At 36.2% G+C, this 19,198-nt stretch overlaps 1 protein-coding gene across 1 annotated transcript in view; it reads left to right on the top strand.

The window, feature by feature from the left end:
• The window catches only part of tenm1 (teneurin transmembrane protein 1), a 214,199-nt gene that overhangs the window by 176,556 nt on the left and 18,445 nt on the right, over positions 1–19,198 (top strand). Inside the window, exons 22-25 of the mRNA XM_088925605.1 lie at positions 6,867–7,021; positions 13,549–13,915; positions 15,013–15,523; positions 17,916–18,088. Of these exons, the coding sequence (XP_088781731.1) occupies positions 6,867–7,021; positions 13,549–13,915; positions 15,013–15,523; positions 17,916–18,088 (1,206 nt within the window). The remainder of the gene's footprint in view (positions 1–6,866; positions 7,022–13,548; positions 13,916–15,012; positions 15,524–17,915; positions 18,089–19,198) is intronic.

Raw genomic sequence — 19,198 nt, 5'->3', positions numbered from 1 at the left:
TAATTTAGATTCAGGCCCTCTGATGAATGAAAAAAATGAACCTTTGTTTAGCTTGTGTACAATTTTGGCAGTAATATCTGTCAAGATGTGTGATGGGTAAAATGCATGTTTCAGGGAAATGCATATATGTAGTGTTTTACCTTTACATAATAATGCATATGGGCAGAAGCAGCATTTTAAAATGATTGATATTGTGGATATTGATCAGAGAGTGATTGCCATAACATTGCCAGCTGACAATCCCCTTGATAAACCTGTAAATAAGGAGAATCATGTTGAGGGAAAAAAAACCTTTAAGTGATAAGCTACTAGTTTCCTCTCAAACTAGGACTTTAAATAGTGATTCAGTAGTGACTGAAATGTATCTCAGGAAAAGGCAGCAGCCTGTTAAATTTCTTTATCCCATTGTATTACCTCTTTTCTTTATAATGTCCTTGGCAAGTTAAGGAGAATATTTTTAAGGGTAGGACAATGTTGTACAAAGGAGTGCTAGCTCTGTTGCATTTCCCACCTTGGTTGCCTTATTCTGAAAGTTTGAAACAATAGATATTGTTGTGCTGTATGGATATTGTAGCCATTCTTGAGCCATGAGGAAAGCAATCAAGAGGGAAGATACAGATGAACAAAGGAGTGTTCCTAACCCCGGTTGAACTAACTCACTATTAAATCATTGAGTCAGTAATATTAGGTCATCAATATTTAACAGTGGCCAAACCATCTTAAGAAGGTTGTTATTCCAGCCTTCATGGGATGGATCATAGGATAAAATGGAATAACAGGATAAAAAGGGATAAACAGAAGAACAGACAGTTCACCATCATCCATTATCTTAACCATCACAACAAGATTGTAACATGAGAGAGTTTACCTCCTTCAAAACAGCCTAGGTTTTCTGTCTTATGTGTTTGAAAATTCTCATTTCCTAGTAGCTAGTTGGCTAAAAACCTCACTCCTATTTCAGTGCGGACTTGTTTAGGATCAGGAAATTGGTTCCTATTAATTTGTTTAGAAAGAGGGATTTAGTCCTGGTTGGAATACATTTTTGTTTATTAAAATACAGGTTCCATCTTGGCCTGCTAAGGTGTTCTATGCATTTATACTATGGAGGGGCAGAGTCTGCAATTTTCAGACCGGACTCCTGATGCCAACTAACCAATGTGATCCATGAGTTATAACAGGTAGAACAAATACCCCTTAATGCCAAAAATTGGAATATTGACTGTTAACTGACTGTTAACTGTTAATATGTAGATTATCTATGACAACACATGATACTAACGCCTTGTACACCTTGAGTTTTGTTTTCCCACTGTTTGCCTTGGGAGTCAGACATGATGTTAGCCTTTTCTGTACATTATACTTTATATATGCATGTATAACGTTTTAATGTTTACCCATCTGAGAATTTAATTCATAATAACTTAACATTTGTATCCATTTATACAGCATGGCATTTTGGAGAGGCAATCAGCTCTCTAGAGCCTTGCTCTAGAGTACAACAATAGTGCCCTACTAAGGAATTAAACCAAAAAGCTTCCAGTCATGAGTTCACACCCCTAACTATTTATTTCACACTGCTGCATCTGCACATACTGCTCCATTGTACTAACTGCAACCCAACACATTTTCTACATGTGCTGCTGACAAAGGGAAGCATGACATATCACAAATTCCCTCAACGGGTGTGCAAAGTATCGACCCAGTTTATTCACTGGAACAAATGCAGTAGCTGAGCAATATTCAAGGAGACACATTGAGCAACTATAAATTTCTAACAAAAAAAGGCTCCGTCCCAAACATAGTGATGTCACTGATTATGAATAGATGAGTGTAACCAAGTGCTGGGTTCACTTCTAGCTGGAATTCCCCAATAGACTGTGTCAAATTTCTTCAGACATTGTCTAAAATTATTAGTGTGAGAGAGACAGGGCAGTAGGCAACTGCCTACTGCCCTGTCTCTCTCACACCTGAAGAAGGCTCCACGGCCGAAACGTTGTGTTCTCTTTCTTCTTTTTTTCAGCATGGAATAAACCTATTACTTGTTCCTTTGCAGCCTACGCATGCTGACGCAGCTACCCACCTAAAATTATTAGTGCAGTTATGAGATGTTATAGTGTTATTCACAGCATCAATAATAAGGCACTTGCAGGAGATTCACATGAAATCACACTTTCACAATTCAGATGGATCAAGCGCCTCTATAATTGCCTTCAACCATTCAGCAGCTATACCTGTGGAGCGGTGGCTCTGTGGCTAAGGATCTGCGCCTGTGCCTGGAAGGTTGCTGGTTCAAATCCCGTGACCAGCAGAGGAATCCTACTCTGTTGGGCCCCTGAGCAAGGCCCTTAACCCCAATTGCTCCAGGGGTGCTGTACAATGGCTGACCCTGTGCTCTGACCCAAGGCTTCTCTCCCTGTCTGTGTCTCATGGAGAAAAGCTGGGGTATGTGAAAAGATGAATTTCTAATGCAAAAAATTGTATAGGGCTAATAAAGAAACATTATCATTACATTATTACCTACAACACACAAATGTAAAGGCCTTTTATAAAATGCAGATGCAGATAACCACTGCTAATGGCAGCCATGCAAGACATTGCTAGGGTTGTGCATCTTACTCTTACTCTTAGGTAATGCAACAATGGTAATGCTTCAACCATTGTTGATGTAGTTGTACATCCTGTACCTCATCACCATACCATGTTGTCATTCCATTTGTTATATGAATGTTTATTAAATTAATGTACAGAATAAAAGTATTTCCTTGTAGTTAAAAAGACAGACTGTACATGCAGAGATTTTTAGGTTAAAAAAGTGGAGAACTGTCTTTTTATTTTATGGGAGTATTAAAATTAGAGAATCCCCTGTTGAGATGTCTGTCTCCTCTAGCAAAATTTTAAAATAGTAAACCTCTCCTAGGAGTTTTCCAGCAGCTTTTTATGTGCATCAGATGCACAGGATCTGATTGAAATCTACGTATGTTTGTGTATGTGCGTTTGTGTTCTAATTTTAGAAAGAACAAATAATAGTTTTATTTTTTACCAGTTTTCAGGTAATTTAACATGTAATATTCAGAAGTAAAAGGAAAGAAAAGAGAAATGCATAGCAGATACACTCAGTAAAATGAACAGTAAAACTAAATTATATGTCAAAAGTAAGAAGAACGTTTTTAAGTGAGTTTTAAAAGATAATCAGCAGTAACTGTGTCTGTAATGAATTTTGGCAATGAGTTCTACTGACGTGGTGATGCATAAGAGAAAGGACTTTTACCTGTTGTGAGGAGCCTGGCTTTTGGCAGAGTAAAAAGACCTAAATCAGCAGGTATCAGATTAAAAGCCTCAGACATGAGCAGGAGTATTTTAAAGTGCATTCTAAATTTAATAAAAATGCCTTACACTTATATACTTTTCTGGACACTCCACTCAAAAGTGTTTTACAGGCCATGGGGACTCTCCTCCACCAAAACCTATGTGTAGCACCCACCTACAGTAGATGCGACAGCAGCCAAAGTACACCAGTACACTCACCACACATCAGCTATCAGAGGGGGGAGAACAGAGTAATGAAGCCAATTTATAGACTGAGATTAGTAGGAGACCATGGTTGGTAAAGGCCAGGGGAAATTTGGCCAGGACAGCAAGGTTACAACACTACATTTCATATTTTACAAGGAGCCAGTGAGATTTATATTAGACAATAGTAAAGATATAGAGTACTTTTAGTTAGCACATGAGCTATGAAAGAAGGTAAAAGATACTGTTGTAACATTCCTTTAAAAAAAAATTTCAAATAACAATACATCATAAAAAATAGCAGCAAGGTTTCAAACTTCAGTCTAGCGTTAGATTTCACCCCTGTGTGTAACAACACTAAGCCATCTTTGCAAACCTTTTGTGAGCATAACCTCTGCCTTGTCACAGTTTAGTTTAAAAATAATCTGGTTCATCCATAAGACGAACACCTGTAAAGTGCAGACACTGCAGCAGTAGTATATGATTTTGTCCATAACTAAATGAGAACATCACCAGTATTGCAGTGAAATCACAATTTGTGATAGTGATTTTTTTAAAGCAACTACAGTAAATACTAAATAGTGTTGATCACTCCGAGAAAGTGTGACAGCTTGAGATTTAAAACATTCAAGATTTACAAATTCGTGCTTGTGGAAACTAAAAAAGAAATAAAATCATCAAAAGGAAGTACCAGTTACTGTACATCTAAAATAGTTTCCCATGTGCTATGTTATGACACCATGACACCATGCCAGTCTCAAAGCATAAACATAAAGGCTGAAGAAAATTATTAAGTCACCCCAAGTGCAAATCCTGTTCTGATGAATGATCAGAAACCTATTCATGACTGAGTATGGAGTTAATTGGATGTTAAAAGAAAGAATATAGTTTAGCATCTTCCATCTTTGGAAAAGTACTCCTGAAAAACACAAAGTCAATTGGATTTTGTTTTGTACATTGTGAAATTATCTCATCTGTAAAGTCACAGTATACTTTTTGTGAATATTTTTTCTTCTAAAATAATGCAAGCTAGTAGAATTACTATTGATTAGCCAAGAGTGCCTCACATTTGTCTATGCTGATGCAATGTGTACCTTTACCCTCTACTGTCAGCATGGGATTGCATTAGTAGGGCATTACTTCTGCCAACCTTGAAAGACTAATGGGCTTTGCAATTTCTTTCAGAACTACCGGTTATTAGAATGTCATTTTCCAAACATATCCTGTCCTTTTTATGGTCTGGTAGAGGAAAATCTTGTACAGGTTCTGTCAGACTTGTTATTTTACTTTAGAAATGGATGAAACCTGTTAAAACCAGCCAATCAACCAATCACCTGATAATTAAGTCACAAGTGTTAAATGTTTGGAAGATCTTAATATTTAAACAATTAGATATTATTCTATAACATGTAAATGGTTACTATTTAAATAACTGCTTTTATTAAATCATATGTGGAATACTTGTTTATTTTAGTCAGTTGCTTTATTGACATACTATACACATTAAAAGTGATGATTGGCACTATTTAAAAATGATAAAATAAAGACTATAATATACACAATGTATTTTTTACACAAAAATGTTTGTTTTGTAAAAAACTATTTAATATTGTTACAAATGTGGGGTTACGAAAATCAGTATTTGACCGAGCAGTTTAGTCAATCGGTGAAATAATTATTCATAACCCCCGACTTATTTCTAGCAATATACCGGAGTGGCTGGTATAATTAGAGGTACCTGAATTCCTTATTCTTTCGCACAGCTTTGTTGAGAAGAGTAATAATCCTGGCACACTTGGTTAAAACAAATATTTATTACAATAACAAAACACAAACTACACTACACACAACATACAACACACAAGTTACTTTATGTACAGTATTTACAAACAAGGTGTTTCAGAGGCCTAACATTCCGGTCATCCAGAAAACCCCAGACTGCAACTAAGCATTAAACTCATAATGTCTAGAGAGGCCACATAAGAGATGAGCTGCCTTCTAACTAAATACAATGTAACCTGCAGTTAAATCTCTCTCTCTGCACCCCGGATGTCACAAAACAAATGGGAGCCTATATCCCTATTCATAAAATTGCACCCTAAGCAGGAAAGATGTTTCTACCTAAGGTATCTCTTATCCAGGATATCCAAGTTCCCTAAAAACACAGAAAAGCATGCTCTCTCTAACACGGTTCAAATACTTATCTCCAGTCAGGTTTCATTTGGATGATCATGAAGCAGGGGCTCTCACCTGGCGCAAGTTTCAAATCCCAGCTCCTCCAGAACCCTCTCTCTTCTCCTTGTTTCCTACCCTTTTCTCTTCCTCTTTTTCTTCATGTGATCTTATATTGTGTGTGTGTCTGTACTGCTCCTTGCCAATCATTAACCCAGCACTTCCCTAGGTATACTAAGGTAAACTTTTCAATTTCTTCTGCTCAAGGGGCCCCCAGACCTCAGCAAACATCCTCTCTCCTTTGAAGTGTTTACTCTTCCCAGTGTCACAAACTTTATCTAAAATTTAAGAGACACTTCTAAGTCTCCTAAAGCTGTAACAATATACATGATATATTTTATAAGGGTACCTTTTTATCAGACATTTAAAAAATACATGAAAGTTGTACCTGTTAGACCAGGAGTAGTCAACCTTGCAGCTTCCATTCTGTGTCATTATAAGACATAAAACCTTCATAAAAATTAGATACTGGATTGAGCCTTAATTACTTCATTAACCTAGGTGCTGAAGACTACTTTGACATTTAACTTGAATAAATACTTGCAGCTGGATGAAATAGAAGTGCCAGGGATGACCATCAATGTATGAGACAGATAAGCATTTTTAAAAGTGACTGCACGTTATTAAAAGCTTTTTTTGGGGGTGCCTTTGTGACTCACTGATCTCACAGTAAACAAGAACTGGAATTATTCTTGCTTATTTAAATTAGAATAGTCCTTTGGGGTTATTTAGTTTACCCATGGCATATTTGCTCATTTGAAACCTGGAGTCACTACCACGTCAATATGTCTTTCTCGATATAACTTGAAAAGCACATTATTAATGGTTTTATTCCATGATGCAATTCAAAGAGAGACTCTGAGAATTTTAAAGAAGTTTCATTTTGCAGAGCTGAATTTAAACACAAATAATTTAATGTTGTATTTCTGTTCTTCTCCAAAAAAATGTAAAAGACTCATCAAAAAATAAGAATCCATACTTGTTTACGCTACTGCAGATGATGAACCATGGAACAGTCTACACTGGTCCCTAAACTGTCATAAAAGTATTCTAACATAGTACCTGCATCCAATAAAACCTTACCCATCATTTTTAATGTATTTCTCTTCCATTTTTCTTTCTAGGAATTGCTGTCGACAAAAGAGGTTTTGTATACTTTGTTGATGGAACCATGATTCGCAAGATTAATGAGAAAGGAATAATAACAACAGTGATTGGTTCCAATGGCCTGACATCAACTCAGCCACTCAGCTGCGACTCCAGAATGGACATCACTCAGGTAAACAGCCTAAGTCAGTGCCTGAGATACACACATTAATATTCATCTTATTATAGTGACTCAAAATCATTTTCGGCTAGAAGGCCTGGACGTGACTGTTATAAAACGTTGACTGTGACACTCATTTCCCCAGACTGCTGTTAATGTGTCTGCTACTTGCAGAGCACTCCAAAATGAAGAAACAGATTTTCATGTTAGAACATAGTTATTTCTGTCTGAAACTTTTGATTTTGTTCCTCCATTCATTATTTCTAAATAGCACCTCAGTAAGAGGAATAAAGTGATGATCAAGACAAACAGTCTGAATGCATAAAATGTTTGTTTGAGTACTTGAAGCAAACAAACCTGTTTTGTTCTTTAAAAAATATGGTGGTAAAAACACAATATTTCAATGGTACATCTTCTTTCATGAATTAAAAGAATGTTTAATTAAAGAATGGTTTGTATAGCTACACACAGAACTGAACATATTCTTTCTAAAAGCTAAATCTAAATAAAATCAAGCTTATAAAAATCATGCATTTTCATTTAATAAGATATTTTAGTGAATAATTGATAGAGAGTCATTTTGTTACATAACTTTGGAAAAATAGAACAACAGTTCTTATTTATTTAAATAAGTGATTTTATGTTATTGGTTTTTGTTCAAAGACCGATATTATTCATGTTATTAAAAGTTTTCATTTCAGATTTCCACAGAAAAAAACCTTAGTTGCTAGTATCTAAAAATGTGGCAGTACTGATAAAAATTGTTAAAAACTTAACAAACATTCTTGGTTCATTAAACTGTCAGAGCTCTAACAGCATTATATCGTGTGCTTATAAATGATTTAATCACAATTGTGGAGTTATTGACATTGTTACATTCACATTGTCAATGTGATGTCAAAGTGAACTCTCTTGAAAGCTCAGAAGGTAGATTTGTTCATACTTCTTAAGAACATTTTCTTCATAATATATTGGCACTACCCTCTGAATTTGTCTGTAAGGCAGAAACCTTTCCCAAGAGATTCCAGGTTTCTGAACTGCAGAGACGCTAAATAGAGAAACATCTGATCTATGAGCCATTTTTCTTAGTCTGCCCCTTGTTATATAAAGGTTCACAAAACAAACCTACCTTTATTAAGCACTCATAGAAACTTTTAAAATGCTGAGGCTGGCTGACCTTCCCAGTGACTGCCAAGTGATACCCTGCAGTTACTTGGAGGCACAATAATAGAACACATTAACCCACATTTAAGGGAATTTTAGGTGGGAAAAATCATGTGGGAAAGAGAAATGAACCAACGTGAACGCATAAATCCATACAGAAGAACCGTTTTATCATTCAGACTGATAGTCATCCATTTTGAGTGCAGGTGGGACTATTTTTTTTTCCTTGAAATGTTCTATTGTTCTTTTACTACCACTATCATACTTCAGCTGAGACTATAGAAGGATAGCATTTTTGCTGTTGTGGTCCTCAAGCTCAGATTCAAATATACATTTTTAAAACATGATATTTGAAAGAAACAGGACATTTGCAAAGATTTTTTGAAATAGTGGACACTATTTAGCAGTTTAAAGAAACTACCATTTGTTATCTTTATGGAGTGTTTTCAATTACATATAGTTATAGTTGTATCTACTTGTTATTTAGGGAAAATAGCATTGCTAGGTATTGTGACAAAAGACAAATATATTTTCCAGGGTGGTTTGAAAGAATACAAACATAGTAAGATGGGTGATTTAATATTCATGCTGCACTTATTTATTCATATTTTATGTTTCACATAAAATCTTTATTTGTTCTTTTGATTCTGTAGGTTGTAGTTTTCCTGTATTATCTTCTTGGTTTATTCCCAAAATTGATATCTTATCAACACTGAGATTTCATTAATTAAATGCATAATAACAATCATAAAAACCTAGCACCACGCAGTAACCTAAAAGAACATAAATGTTACATACATGAACATACATTCATCCCTTTGCATAGATTACAGATTCCTACCAATGTTATTCACCTACTTTCAAATATAAAAATGATTAATAATTCTATTTTGCCATTCAAACAAGGTGTGGTGCAGTACTGTAAATGCCTCACAGAACTTAATAAATGTAATCATTTAATATATAGGTTATATATACTGATGGAAAAAAGAAACACAACACCTCCTCCTCCACACATTGGCCCTCCCGTCTGGGTGGAACAGGCTAAAGAGAGACTCACCATGAAGAGGACCTGATGCAACTGCCTGATGAGTCCATCATAGCCTATGTCTGGCCTAAGCCAAGGTGTGACGTCTAGGAGGTGTGAGCAGAGGGCGTCTGACAGGTCGCCTTGCTCTAAGGCTAGCAGCATAGAGCCTCACTGTCCTGTCACTGATGTGGGCATTGTGTCTGCCGGCAGTTTTAGCAGCAGTACGGGTGGCAGATCTGAAATGATCTCTCAGATGGACCAGTCTGATGTGTCGGTCCTGCTCTGGTGTGGTCACTCGAGGACGACCGTATCTTGGACGGTCATCTGTCCTGCAGGTCTGATGAAACCTTCTCTGCAGTCGGGACACAGTGGAGTGGCTTACACCATAGTGTCTGGCAATGCTGGCACATGACATGCGTGCCTGCAGCATGCCAATGGCCCTCTCCCTTGCTTCTGGTGATATTCAAGGCATTATGGAATGCACAGAAAACTGACTAAGTGTGGCCTTTTTCTTGCAGTGACCTAAGCTTTGAATTAAGGCCTTTTTAAAGGTGACCTGATCAGGCATTGTTCCACCTGGACCTCATTGAGTAAAAGTGCACCTACAAGCTTTCATGTGACTGGCAAGTTGCAATGCCTCATTGCACAAGCTGTATTGCTGGTCAGAGGGCTTATAACAAATTGACAACATTTTGTGAAAGTACATAAGCTATAAATATAGTATTCTCATTTCAGAAAATGTTGCATTTCTTTTTTCTATAGGTATATATATTTAATATAGGAACAAGTAATAGGTTTATTCCATGCTGAAAAAAAGAAGAAAGAGAACACAACGTTTCGGCCGTGGAGCCTTCTTCACGCACACCTGAAAAAGGCTCCACGGCCGAAACGTTGTGTTCTCTTTCTTCTTTTTTTCAGCATGGAATAAACCTATTACTTGTTCCTTTGCAGCCTACGCATGCTGACGCAGCCACCAACCTGAACTATATTTAATATATATAGATGTAGGTATCTGAAACCTCTTTGTGTTATAATTATTAGATAAGTTAGATGGTTTTATAAAATATAAAATGTTAGTGTATAGGTTGTGATTATTTTGAAATATTATGATTTAAAAAAACAAAGCAGCTTCTGAAAAGAGAAACAGTATGTTCCATCAACACCGGATTCATCAGCGTTCCCCAGAAAACAATTAGACACAATTGTATTAAACCTATAACACTCAATAAAAAGAGCAGGTTACAAAAATGTATATTTAAATATGAGCTTATGGACCACAATTATTGTACTGCTACTGTGTCTACTACTACTCAGCATGACTGCTGCAGCACAGTAAGTCTTTCAAGGACAAAAATAAGTCCAAAATGTTCTATCATTGTTGGTCTGAACATTTGAATAGAGACACAACCCACCTCTGATTTCTATTCTCATCAAAGTTGGGTTTTAGAAGACCAATTACTCTTTTCTGAAGAAGGCCGATATTTATACTGTTAAATCACAGTTTTCACTAATGTGTTTTTCTGAACGTTTCCCTGACATTAAAACACAATATATTATTTCACTAAGGACAACAAAATCCAAGAACTGAATGCTTTGTGAATGTTTAGAATACTAGGTGAGATGAAAGACTGAAAGAAGGGGAAGCAGCTACTGTAGGTGCAGATGGGGTTCAGGAGGGATGCTCAAGATGAATGCAAAAGGAGGTGTTTGTGTCGATATACTGTATTATAGCTAAATTTCATATTGATGGTGATTAGCTGCAGCTGTTTGTGATTGATTTGTCAGTGTTATCCTTCCCAAACTTCAGTTAATAACTTCCATTTCTCAACAAAAGGGTATTTTTTCCTCTTTTCTTGCCTGTGCTGCTTTATACTGGCAGAGTGGATACACAGAGGGGCTGCATGTGTGCTCCACATTATGTATTGTCAAAACAATGTTATATTATTAACAAGCAAGGAAGAAGGTTCATGTGTGCTGGGAGTACGAAGTGGGAGCCATTCCCAAGAGAATTTCTTTCACGTTTGTTACATAGCCCTATGGCCTCTAAACATACAAAGACAATAAATGTTTTCCTATAGCAGTCAGCAGTTTCTGGAATGTAGAGCCTCTGTAACCAAGAATGTAGCTGCTGACTGCAGGAATTGATTTTGACATGGAGAATAACATAATGTTTGAATAACTAACTCTAACCTGTATCCTAGATTAAACTTTCTGTAATGCTGTATGTTAACTGCCATTCCAAAACCAAGTCTTTAAAGATTAGTCACTCATCTTACATTTTTATACTTCCAAAAGTTTTCTTGCAAATATACAGAGTTTATAAGGTGTTAAAATTAATAAATTAATAAAATGACAACTACATTTCCTTTGAAAAGTTAACGTAATGTCAAGAATAGTACCTTAAAAGTCCAATATTAATCTTGAACAACCTGAATATGGGAAAACAGGCAACATTTCAGTTAAGTCTTGACATGATTAAAAATTGAAAAGGCCCTTTGCTTTTCTAAGAGAATTCTATCCAGAACTTCAAAAATCTCACAAAAGCTGTTTATCCACTTATTTGTATTTGGTTACCTACCTTGGCCTTCTTTCTGATGTAACCTGACAGGTCCAAGATAAAGTGCTGGAAAAAGGCACTTAATTTATAAAAGTTTGATAGGAGGCCTATTGGATCAGTGCAGTAAAAGAAAATAGAGCTCTTTGAATGGCACATTCATAATGAATGAACACACCACAATAGCATTCTTGTTTATAAATCTCAGTAGAGGTCAGCTATGATTTTCTCTATGCAATTTTACTGGTTAATGCATCCATCAAGACATATAATATAGCGCATCCTTCTAGTAATAATCTAAAAAAGCACATACACATAAAAAAAGCTTTTGCTTTATGTCTTTGTTTACACTTTAGCTTTCATTTTTGTGTTAGTTTTTGTGGGATTCAAATCAAACTCTTATGGTGATATACTGTAATATATGTAATCAAGTCAAATCCTGCTACCATGTTGTCTGTTATACCATAGCCTGATCTGGTCAGATATCAAAATCTAAACAAGGTTGGTCCTGGTTATTACTGGGATAGGAGGACTCTAAGGAAAACCAGGTTGTCCCTGCAAGACACATCAGTGGGGAGGAGAGCACAGTAATGAAGCCAATTCATAGATGGGGATTATTAGGAGGCCATGATAGGTAAGGACCAATGGGAAATTTGGCCAGGACATCGGGGTCCTAAGCCATTCTTTCAGATACAACAGTTTTTGCAACCCTAAACCCCTGCTCTTAAGCTCTTGATTTTAGATTATGGAGATGAATGTTTAAATCGTCCATTGAAATGTAAGAAATTAAAATCCCGCTCAAACCAAGAGTGAAAAGCATGGGATGGAAAATCAGAACAAAGCTCTAGGTTGTAGGGGTCTCCAATGGCTAAAATATTAAAGGCTTATATTTAGAATACATACCAGGTTTTGTAGTCTAGACATCGGTGAGCAGAATTCCCTTAACAGAGGTACACCAAGTGCTGACCAAGTACTCCTAGAATCTGGTTGGCTTTGCTTGGCCAGAGGTCCTGTGGTTTGTTCTACATTTGTAAGCTTTTATTCCTGTGAATGAGAGTAACATCAGTCCACCGTTTAAAGTTAAGTCTGCTGTAAATACTGCTGGGACTCACATTGCAAATAAAGACAGGTGGTATCTTAGAAGCATTCTATGTCCTGTTCCCTGAGGTGTTGACACATGTGTCATAGCTCTGAGCCACGTGGATTCAACAGTCAATGACATCAAGTAGGGGAGATTGAACAATTTCACAGTTTAGAAAAACATAAACAGAGTAGGCTATGCATGATTAACCTGAGAGACATACCACAAATTGTGGTAAGGAAATTAAGATATGCTCTTTCAAGATGGCCTGATAAGATCAGTTCTAAATAGGTGGGCTACAGTAAAAATGAAACTTATAAAACCACCTTATCAGGCAATCATGTGTCATCTGTCCTATTTATATGCAAAGCAACAAACCCATACATTTTTTTCTTTTCTATAAATGCTTAAAATAAATGCAGTTTATTATTATATAGGCTGGGGGTTTTAGTTGATTTGAGCATGTAAATGTTACCTTTATTGTCCAGGGCTGGATCCTGGTCAGTTTCCAGTGAAGAGGAGAGATGAACATCTTACACATTTTGTACATAAGTGCCTTATGCGGTGAGCCTCAGCCTATCCTTGCACACAACAAGCGCAAGGCAGGACACACCCTGGACGATACTCCAGTAAATCACATGGAATTATATATACTGTACAGTACAGAACGCGTAAGATTATTATTTTAATATATTGCATATTTCTTTCAGGTTCGACTTGAGTGGCCTACAGATTTAGCCATAAACCCAATGGATAACTCACTCTACATCCTGGACAACAACATTGTGATGCAGGTGTCAGAGAGCAATCAAGTTAGAATAGTGGCAGGAAGGCCAATCCATTGTCAGGTACCTGGAATCGATCATTACCTTGTAAGCAAGGCCGCTGTCCATTCCACCTTGGAATCAGCAAAAGCTATCAGTGTGTCTCACCATGGAGTACTCTATATCGCCGAGACCGATGAGAGAAAGATCAATCGCATTCAGCAAGTCACAACAAATGGAGAGATCTCGATTATAGCAGGAGCACCAACAGAATGTGACTGCAAAATTGATCCCAACTGCGACTGTTTCTCAGGTGGGTTTTCAAAGCTGGTCTTTGGCCACCGTATCTTTGATTGTGTTAGTTTAGTGTAGTTTTGTTATTTTTACTGAATTGAGATTCTAAATCTGTTTAATCTGTTTCATTGTTCCTGAACTCTTTGATAACTTGTAGTGTGGCGTCATATTTGCTGTCGCAGAATGAGAACCACAAACACATGCAATAATGAGAGATTGACAAAGAACAAGACACTTTCCTTTAGAAAAAAATAACTACAGCATAATCCCCTCATGATATTTATTTTAGCCAGGGGCTTAGAATGTTAGTTATAATCTCATAGTCTCTGTTCTGATTTTGTCTACCTCCCCAGTCCATCTGTAAGACAGTCTGTTATGTTCCATAGATTGAGTACATGCTAATAGATTGCAAAGATGATTATTATTTAATAAATGTTGTAGCAGTGTAGCAAAGATAGTCTAATTTGCCCTTCCTTTTTTAAGACAAATCACTTTTTGCATAGATCCTTCTTGTTGCTCTAAATGTGCTAAATAACAATTGCCTGTACCGGACATAATCTAATCAGTAGTATATTTTTTATTTTAAAACGTGAAAGCAAAACCTACAATACATACACTGTGAGCCAACAGTGTGAAACATTTACTATTTTTCATGTGATACTTTGCATATTTTCCATCACGTCATGCTGTTAACAGATGATTGCACTCTTTGGAGGCTTTTACCTCCCACTTCCTTCTCTCGAGAAATATGCATCCTGTGCTACCCTGTTAGTTTCTAAAAATTCGTGTCTGTCTACTTCTTTTGGTTATAACCACCCCCCTCCCCCCAACTCAACTGCTGGCACACAGCACTCAAAATGGTTTGCCCCCTGGAGTAAATGAGATTCAAAAGCATTTCCTAATGTGGCAGATCTTTGATAAAAAATAATGATAAATGAAATAGTTTTTCATCAAATCCTTCCTAAATGTGTGTAAGCCTGTGCCATGAAGGATTTTGTGAGCCGAATTCCCAGTATGAACAAAATAGGCCTGCTTTCAGCTGATGGGTTATTAAAGTTATCAAATTTCTGATGTTTTTTTTTTTGTTCTTGGTTTCATTGTTTCTTACGTATTCAGGTGATGGAGGATACGCCAGGGATGCCAAACTGAAAGCCCCTTCATCCTTGGCAGTATCTCCTGCTGGCACACTCTACATAGCTGACCTGGGAAACATCCGAGTCCGAGCCCTCAGCAGAAATAAACCTAATCTCAATCACATGAATATGTATGAAATAGCTTCTGCAGTGGATCAGGAACTGTATCTGTTCAACACCAATGGGACCCACCTTCACACACTCAACCTTATAACGGGAGACTATATTTACAATTTCACTTACACAGGGGAGAAGGATATTAGCACAATCATCAGCAGCAATGGGAACTCTGTGCACATCCGTCGGGATGCTAACGGCGTGCCTCTCTGGCTGGTAGTGCCAGGCGGTCAGGTCTACTGGCTCACAATCAGTAACAATGGAGCCCTGAAGAGGGTCTCTGCACAGGGACACGACCTTGCACAGATCACGTACCATGGCAACTCTGGTCTCTTAGCAACCAAAAGCAATGAGAACAGTTGGACTACTGTTTATGAGTAAGGTTTTTCATTCTTTTTAACCCCCTCCCTTTATTAAACTCTCAAATTTATTTTTTAATTGGAAAAATGAAAGTGGTGAGATCGGTGTCTCACTCTCCACCTCTCTTTTGATCTTTTTCTGGCAACACCCGCATTTGTAATCGAAAAAGACATTTAACAATTTGGTGCTGTTTGCTCTAATTTTTGTAGCAAACTGAAATGCCTTTGAGGTCTGTCATTCCATCTTTACAGCATGGGTATTACAAAGGAGATGAAAATGACCCACAAAGGTTATGCTGTTGTTTGCCTCATTTGAAATCCCAATGAATTCAAAAGGGAACTGCATTAATTTTAATATGTACTCTCAAATATGTAAATAGCATCCGCTTAAGGTACAATCAAATTTGACTACAGACAAACAGGCTAAACTTTAATACTAAGATGTCATGCATAAAGAAAAGATTAGTCTTTGTGATTTTTACATAAATATATAAAAATATATCAATTCTGTGAAACCCCAATATTTCCATTTCTTTGTTTTTCCATTCTTTGTTTATTTGATCTTTTAACATCCGCATTCTGCTGCTCATCTTTTTAAAAATAAATGTTGCTTTCCTGTTTCATTTTTCAAAGGTTTGATAATATCTGATTTTGGTAAATTAAAAGCTAATTTGCTAACAACATAACTTTGACTCTTTCCTTGGAAATCCAATTGTCAGCTGAACAAAAGAGGTATTTTTAAGCAGCATTTGGTCACCTGGGAAATTAACATTAGCAGTGCTGACTATGTACCGTATTGACATTTTTGTGGTTTTGTGCTCTATACAGTGTTACACAAAATTGTGACCCAAAGTTAGCAGATGGAAACGTTCCCTCTGGATAATTTAGCTGAATATTCCAGAAGGTCTAGTTTAGTGTTTATTTATTTGTTGTTTAGTAATGCTAGGATTGTAATGTTGTAAATAAAGTCTGTTATTTAGTTATGTTAGGATTTTATAGTGAATTTTATAGGAGTTTTATAGACTATTTTATCTAGACTAACTGCTACTTGTTAACTGGTTGGCTTTGTAGAAAAGCAGCCTGTTATGAGAGCAAAAAACTGATGAGTCTGGTGTCTTCAGTAAGACATTTAAATAACCTATTCAGCTTCAGCTCTTCAGCTTTGTGCTTCTACTCTGTTTTATGATCTAGAAGTCAGCCATGAATGGAAACATCAGATGTTGCAAATGTAATATTTGTAATAACCAAGGATTTTTTCCCATTAAATCTGTGTTTGGTGTCAGGCCACCAGGACATATACAGAACATATAAACAAATAACATCAAGTACTATTTTACATTCTTACAGATTAATGTACGAGTTATGACTTGTGATCCAAATATAAAATTTTGAATTGTATCTCTTTAAACTTAGGAAAACGTTAGCAATATTTTATTGTTGTTGTTATTTTGCCATTGTGACTATATATATTTAAAGTTCAGTTTTAAAATGCAAGTTTCAAAAGTTTCAAAATTACAAAATGCAATCGTATTACTTTTATTATACGTACAGGATGCTTTTGATGTTACTTATCATGATGTTGACATCTCTGTCTCTGTTTCTTAAATTTTAAATGTTCATCTTCGATTCTGTTTTCCAGTTTCACTCATGTTATTTTCCATGGTCATGTTTCCTAGATTTAAATCAGTGTTTTACTAGTGCCATCCAGTGGAACTTGGATGGCACTGCAAACCTTTGTTAAGTATATCTTTTGTTTTCTATTATCTGCCGGAAGGGAATTGCAGATCAATCCTAGCTAGCCTTCAGAATTAAAAGGACTCTAAAAGAAACATGATCAGGCAAAAAATAAAACCAAATGTTGTTTATAATGTGTCCATTTATAATACTTAATGTTAAAGAATTAAGATAAATTAAGTAATGGCCAGGAATGGAATTACTGTAATTCTTAACCTTTTTTCTTTAATTACATTACATTTAAAGATATCAGCCAGATCCACATATTTTGCTTCCTCTTAATTCCTTATTTACAGTTTAATGCTTCTGCTCCACCACTGTTTCCATTTGCTTTTTGTTTTTTTGTTTTTATGGAAAAGGATTTATTTAGATAATACAGGTGCTAAAGGTCTCTTCAGTAATTAGGGATTAGCCAAAACAAAGATTTAAAAAATAATGAAATGGAAGGATTGACCACCCTATCTTAAAAGCATCATGAGTTTTGCCTCCCTTTTCACAACTGCAGTATGTTGTCACTAATGTCTGTGTTTAATTATAAGTACTTGAATGCCTCGCTGTTCTCATTGTTCAGCACAGAAACTGGAATATCATTCGTAACTATTTCGTTTAAAGTGGTCAGAATACAAAACACAAATGGAATACAAATAGCAGCTAACTGTTCTGATTGCGTTTGTAGGTATAACAGTGAAGGTCATCTAATCAATGTAACCTTTCCGACGGGAGAAGTTAGCAGTTTCCACAGTAACATGGAGAGATCTGTGAGAGTGGAAGTGAACACTTCAACCAAAGAGAACTTTGTCACTGCCACCAACTTCTCTGCCACGAACACTATCTACACATTAAGGCAAGGTATGTGTATGGAATTGTGATATGTTAAGGGGAGTCTCAAACTACAGGACAATTATCACCTGAAATCGAGTTCTGCCATTTAAAAGCCAGCATAAAGAATATATTGTGAACCACAGAGAATTGTATTTCAAAGTTTAAATATTTTTGATAATCCTGGAAAACACACTTATTATTTTTTCTCAGGATTAGAGGAATATTTAGACAACATGTTATATTCCAGGAAAGTGGCATAAAAATCAGACTGTTACTAAATAAACACTGTTAAGGACTAAAATACTATAAACGGCATACATTTAAAAATCACTTTTGATTATTTGCCTGTGAGTGCTTAATGCTGTCCTGGACATGCGTAATAGTTCTCTGAGAACAATTCATATAATTTCAGTAACAATCAAATAAGGGGTTTTAAATAACAGTGTTCTTGTGAACCTTGAAATGCCATATTGCCCCCATTTTCCCAACTGTTATCAAAATTATTACCAATAAATTGTTATTAACAATTTGACTTATTGTCAAAAATTGTTACCAAGTGAGGGTCTGGGTTGCTGCTTTATACTGTACTCCTCTTAGAGTACTATCCTGCAAAAGCAATAATGTAGCCAATTATGCTTAATGTTACAGGCCACTGTAAATGTTTGTCCAAGGGTAACATTCATTTTTTATTGTTGATGTAAATCAACACCAGTACTATTAATGCAAGCATTTTTCATCAGCCTGACAAAGAAATGGGACCTAATTAAGAGTTTGTGGTATTGAATGCTTTGCTCATTGTTTCTGTTATCCGATTAGTGAAGCAAGCTGATTGAAATGTATCACTGTGCTTTGTCTTCATTGTAGATATAAATGACACAGATGCAGATGCAATTTAAGGTTTACTATTTCAGGAGTTTCCTTTCAAACAAGTGGTTCAGCTTTAAGCCACATCAATGTCACTCTCTAAACAGCGGTTGGAAAATGTGTATGTTAAGAAGATATGCTGTCACTGCTGTTGAATCTAATGAATAAAGCTGAGCATGTACAACAAAAAAACAAAAAGCAGCTAAACCTAAGTCATTGAAGTAAAACCCTTTCCTATGGTGTCAATCATTCTAGTGCAGACACTTGTTAAGA

Source organism: Atractosteus spatula, chromosome 9 (genome assembly GCF_055471065.1).
Source record: "Atractosteus spatula isolate fAtrSpa1 chromosome 9, fAtrSpa1.hap1, whole genome shotgun sequence".
Taxonomy (NCBI): domain Eukaryota; kingdom Metazoa; phylum Chordata; class Actinopteri; order Semionotiformes; family Lepisosteidae; genus Atractosteus; species Atractosteus spatula.
The sequence above is the reverse complement of the archived record's forward strand: the minus strand, read 5'-3'. Positions and strand labels throughout refer to the sequence as shown.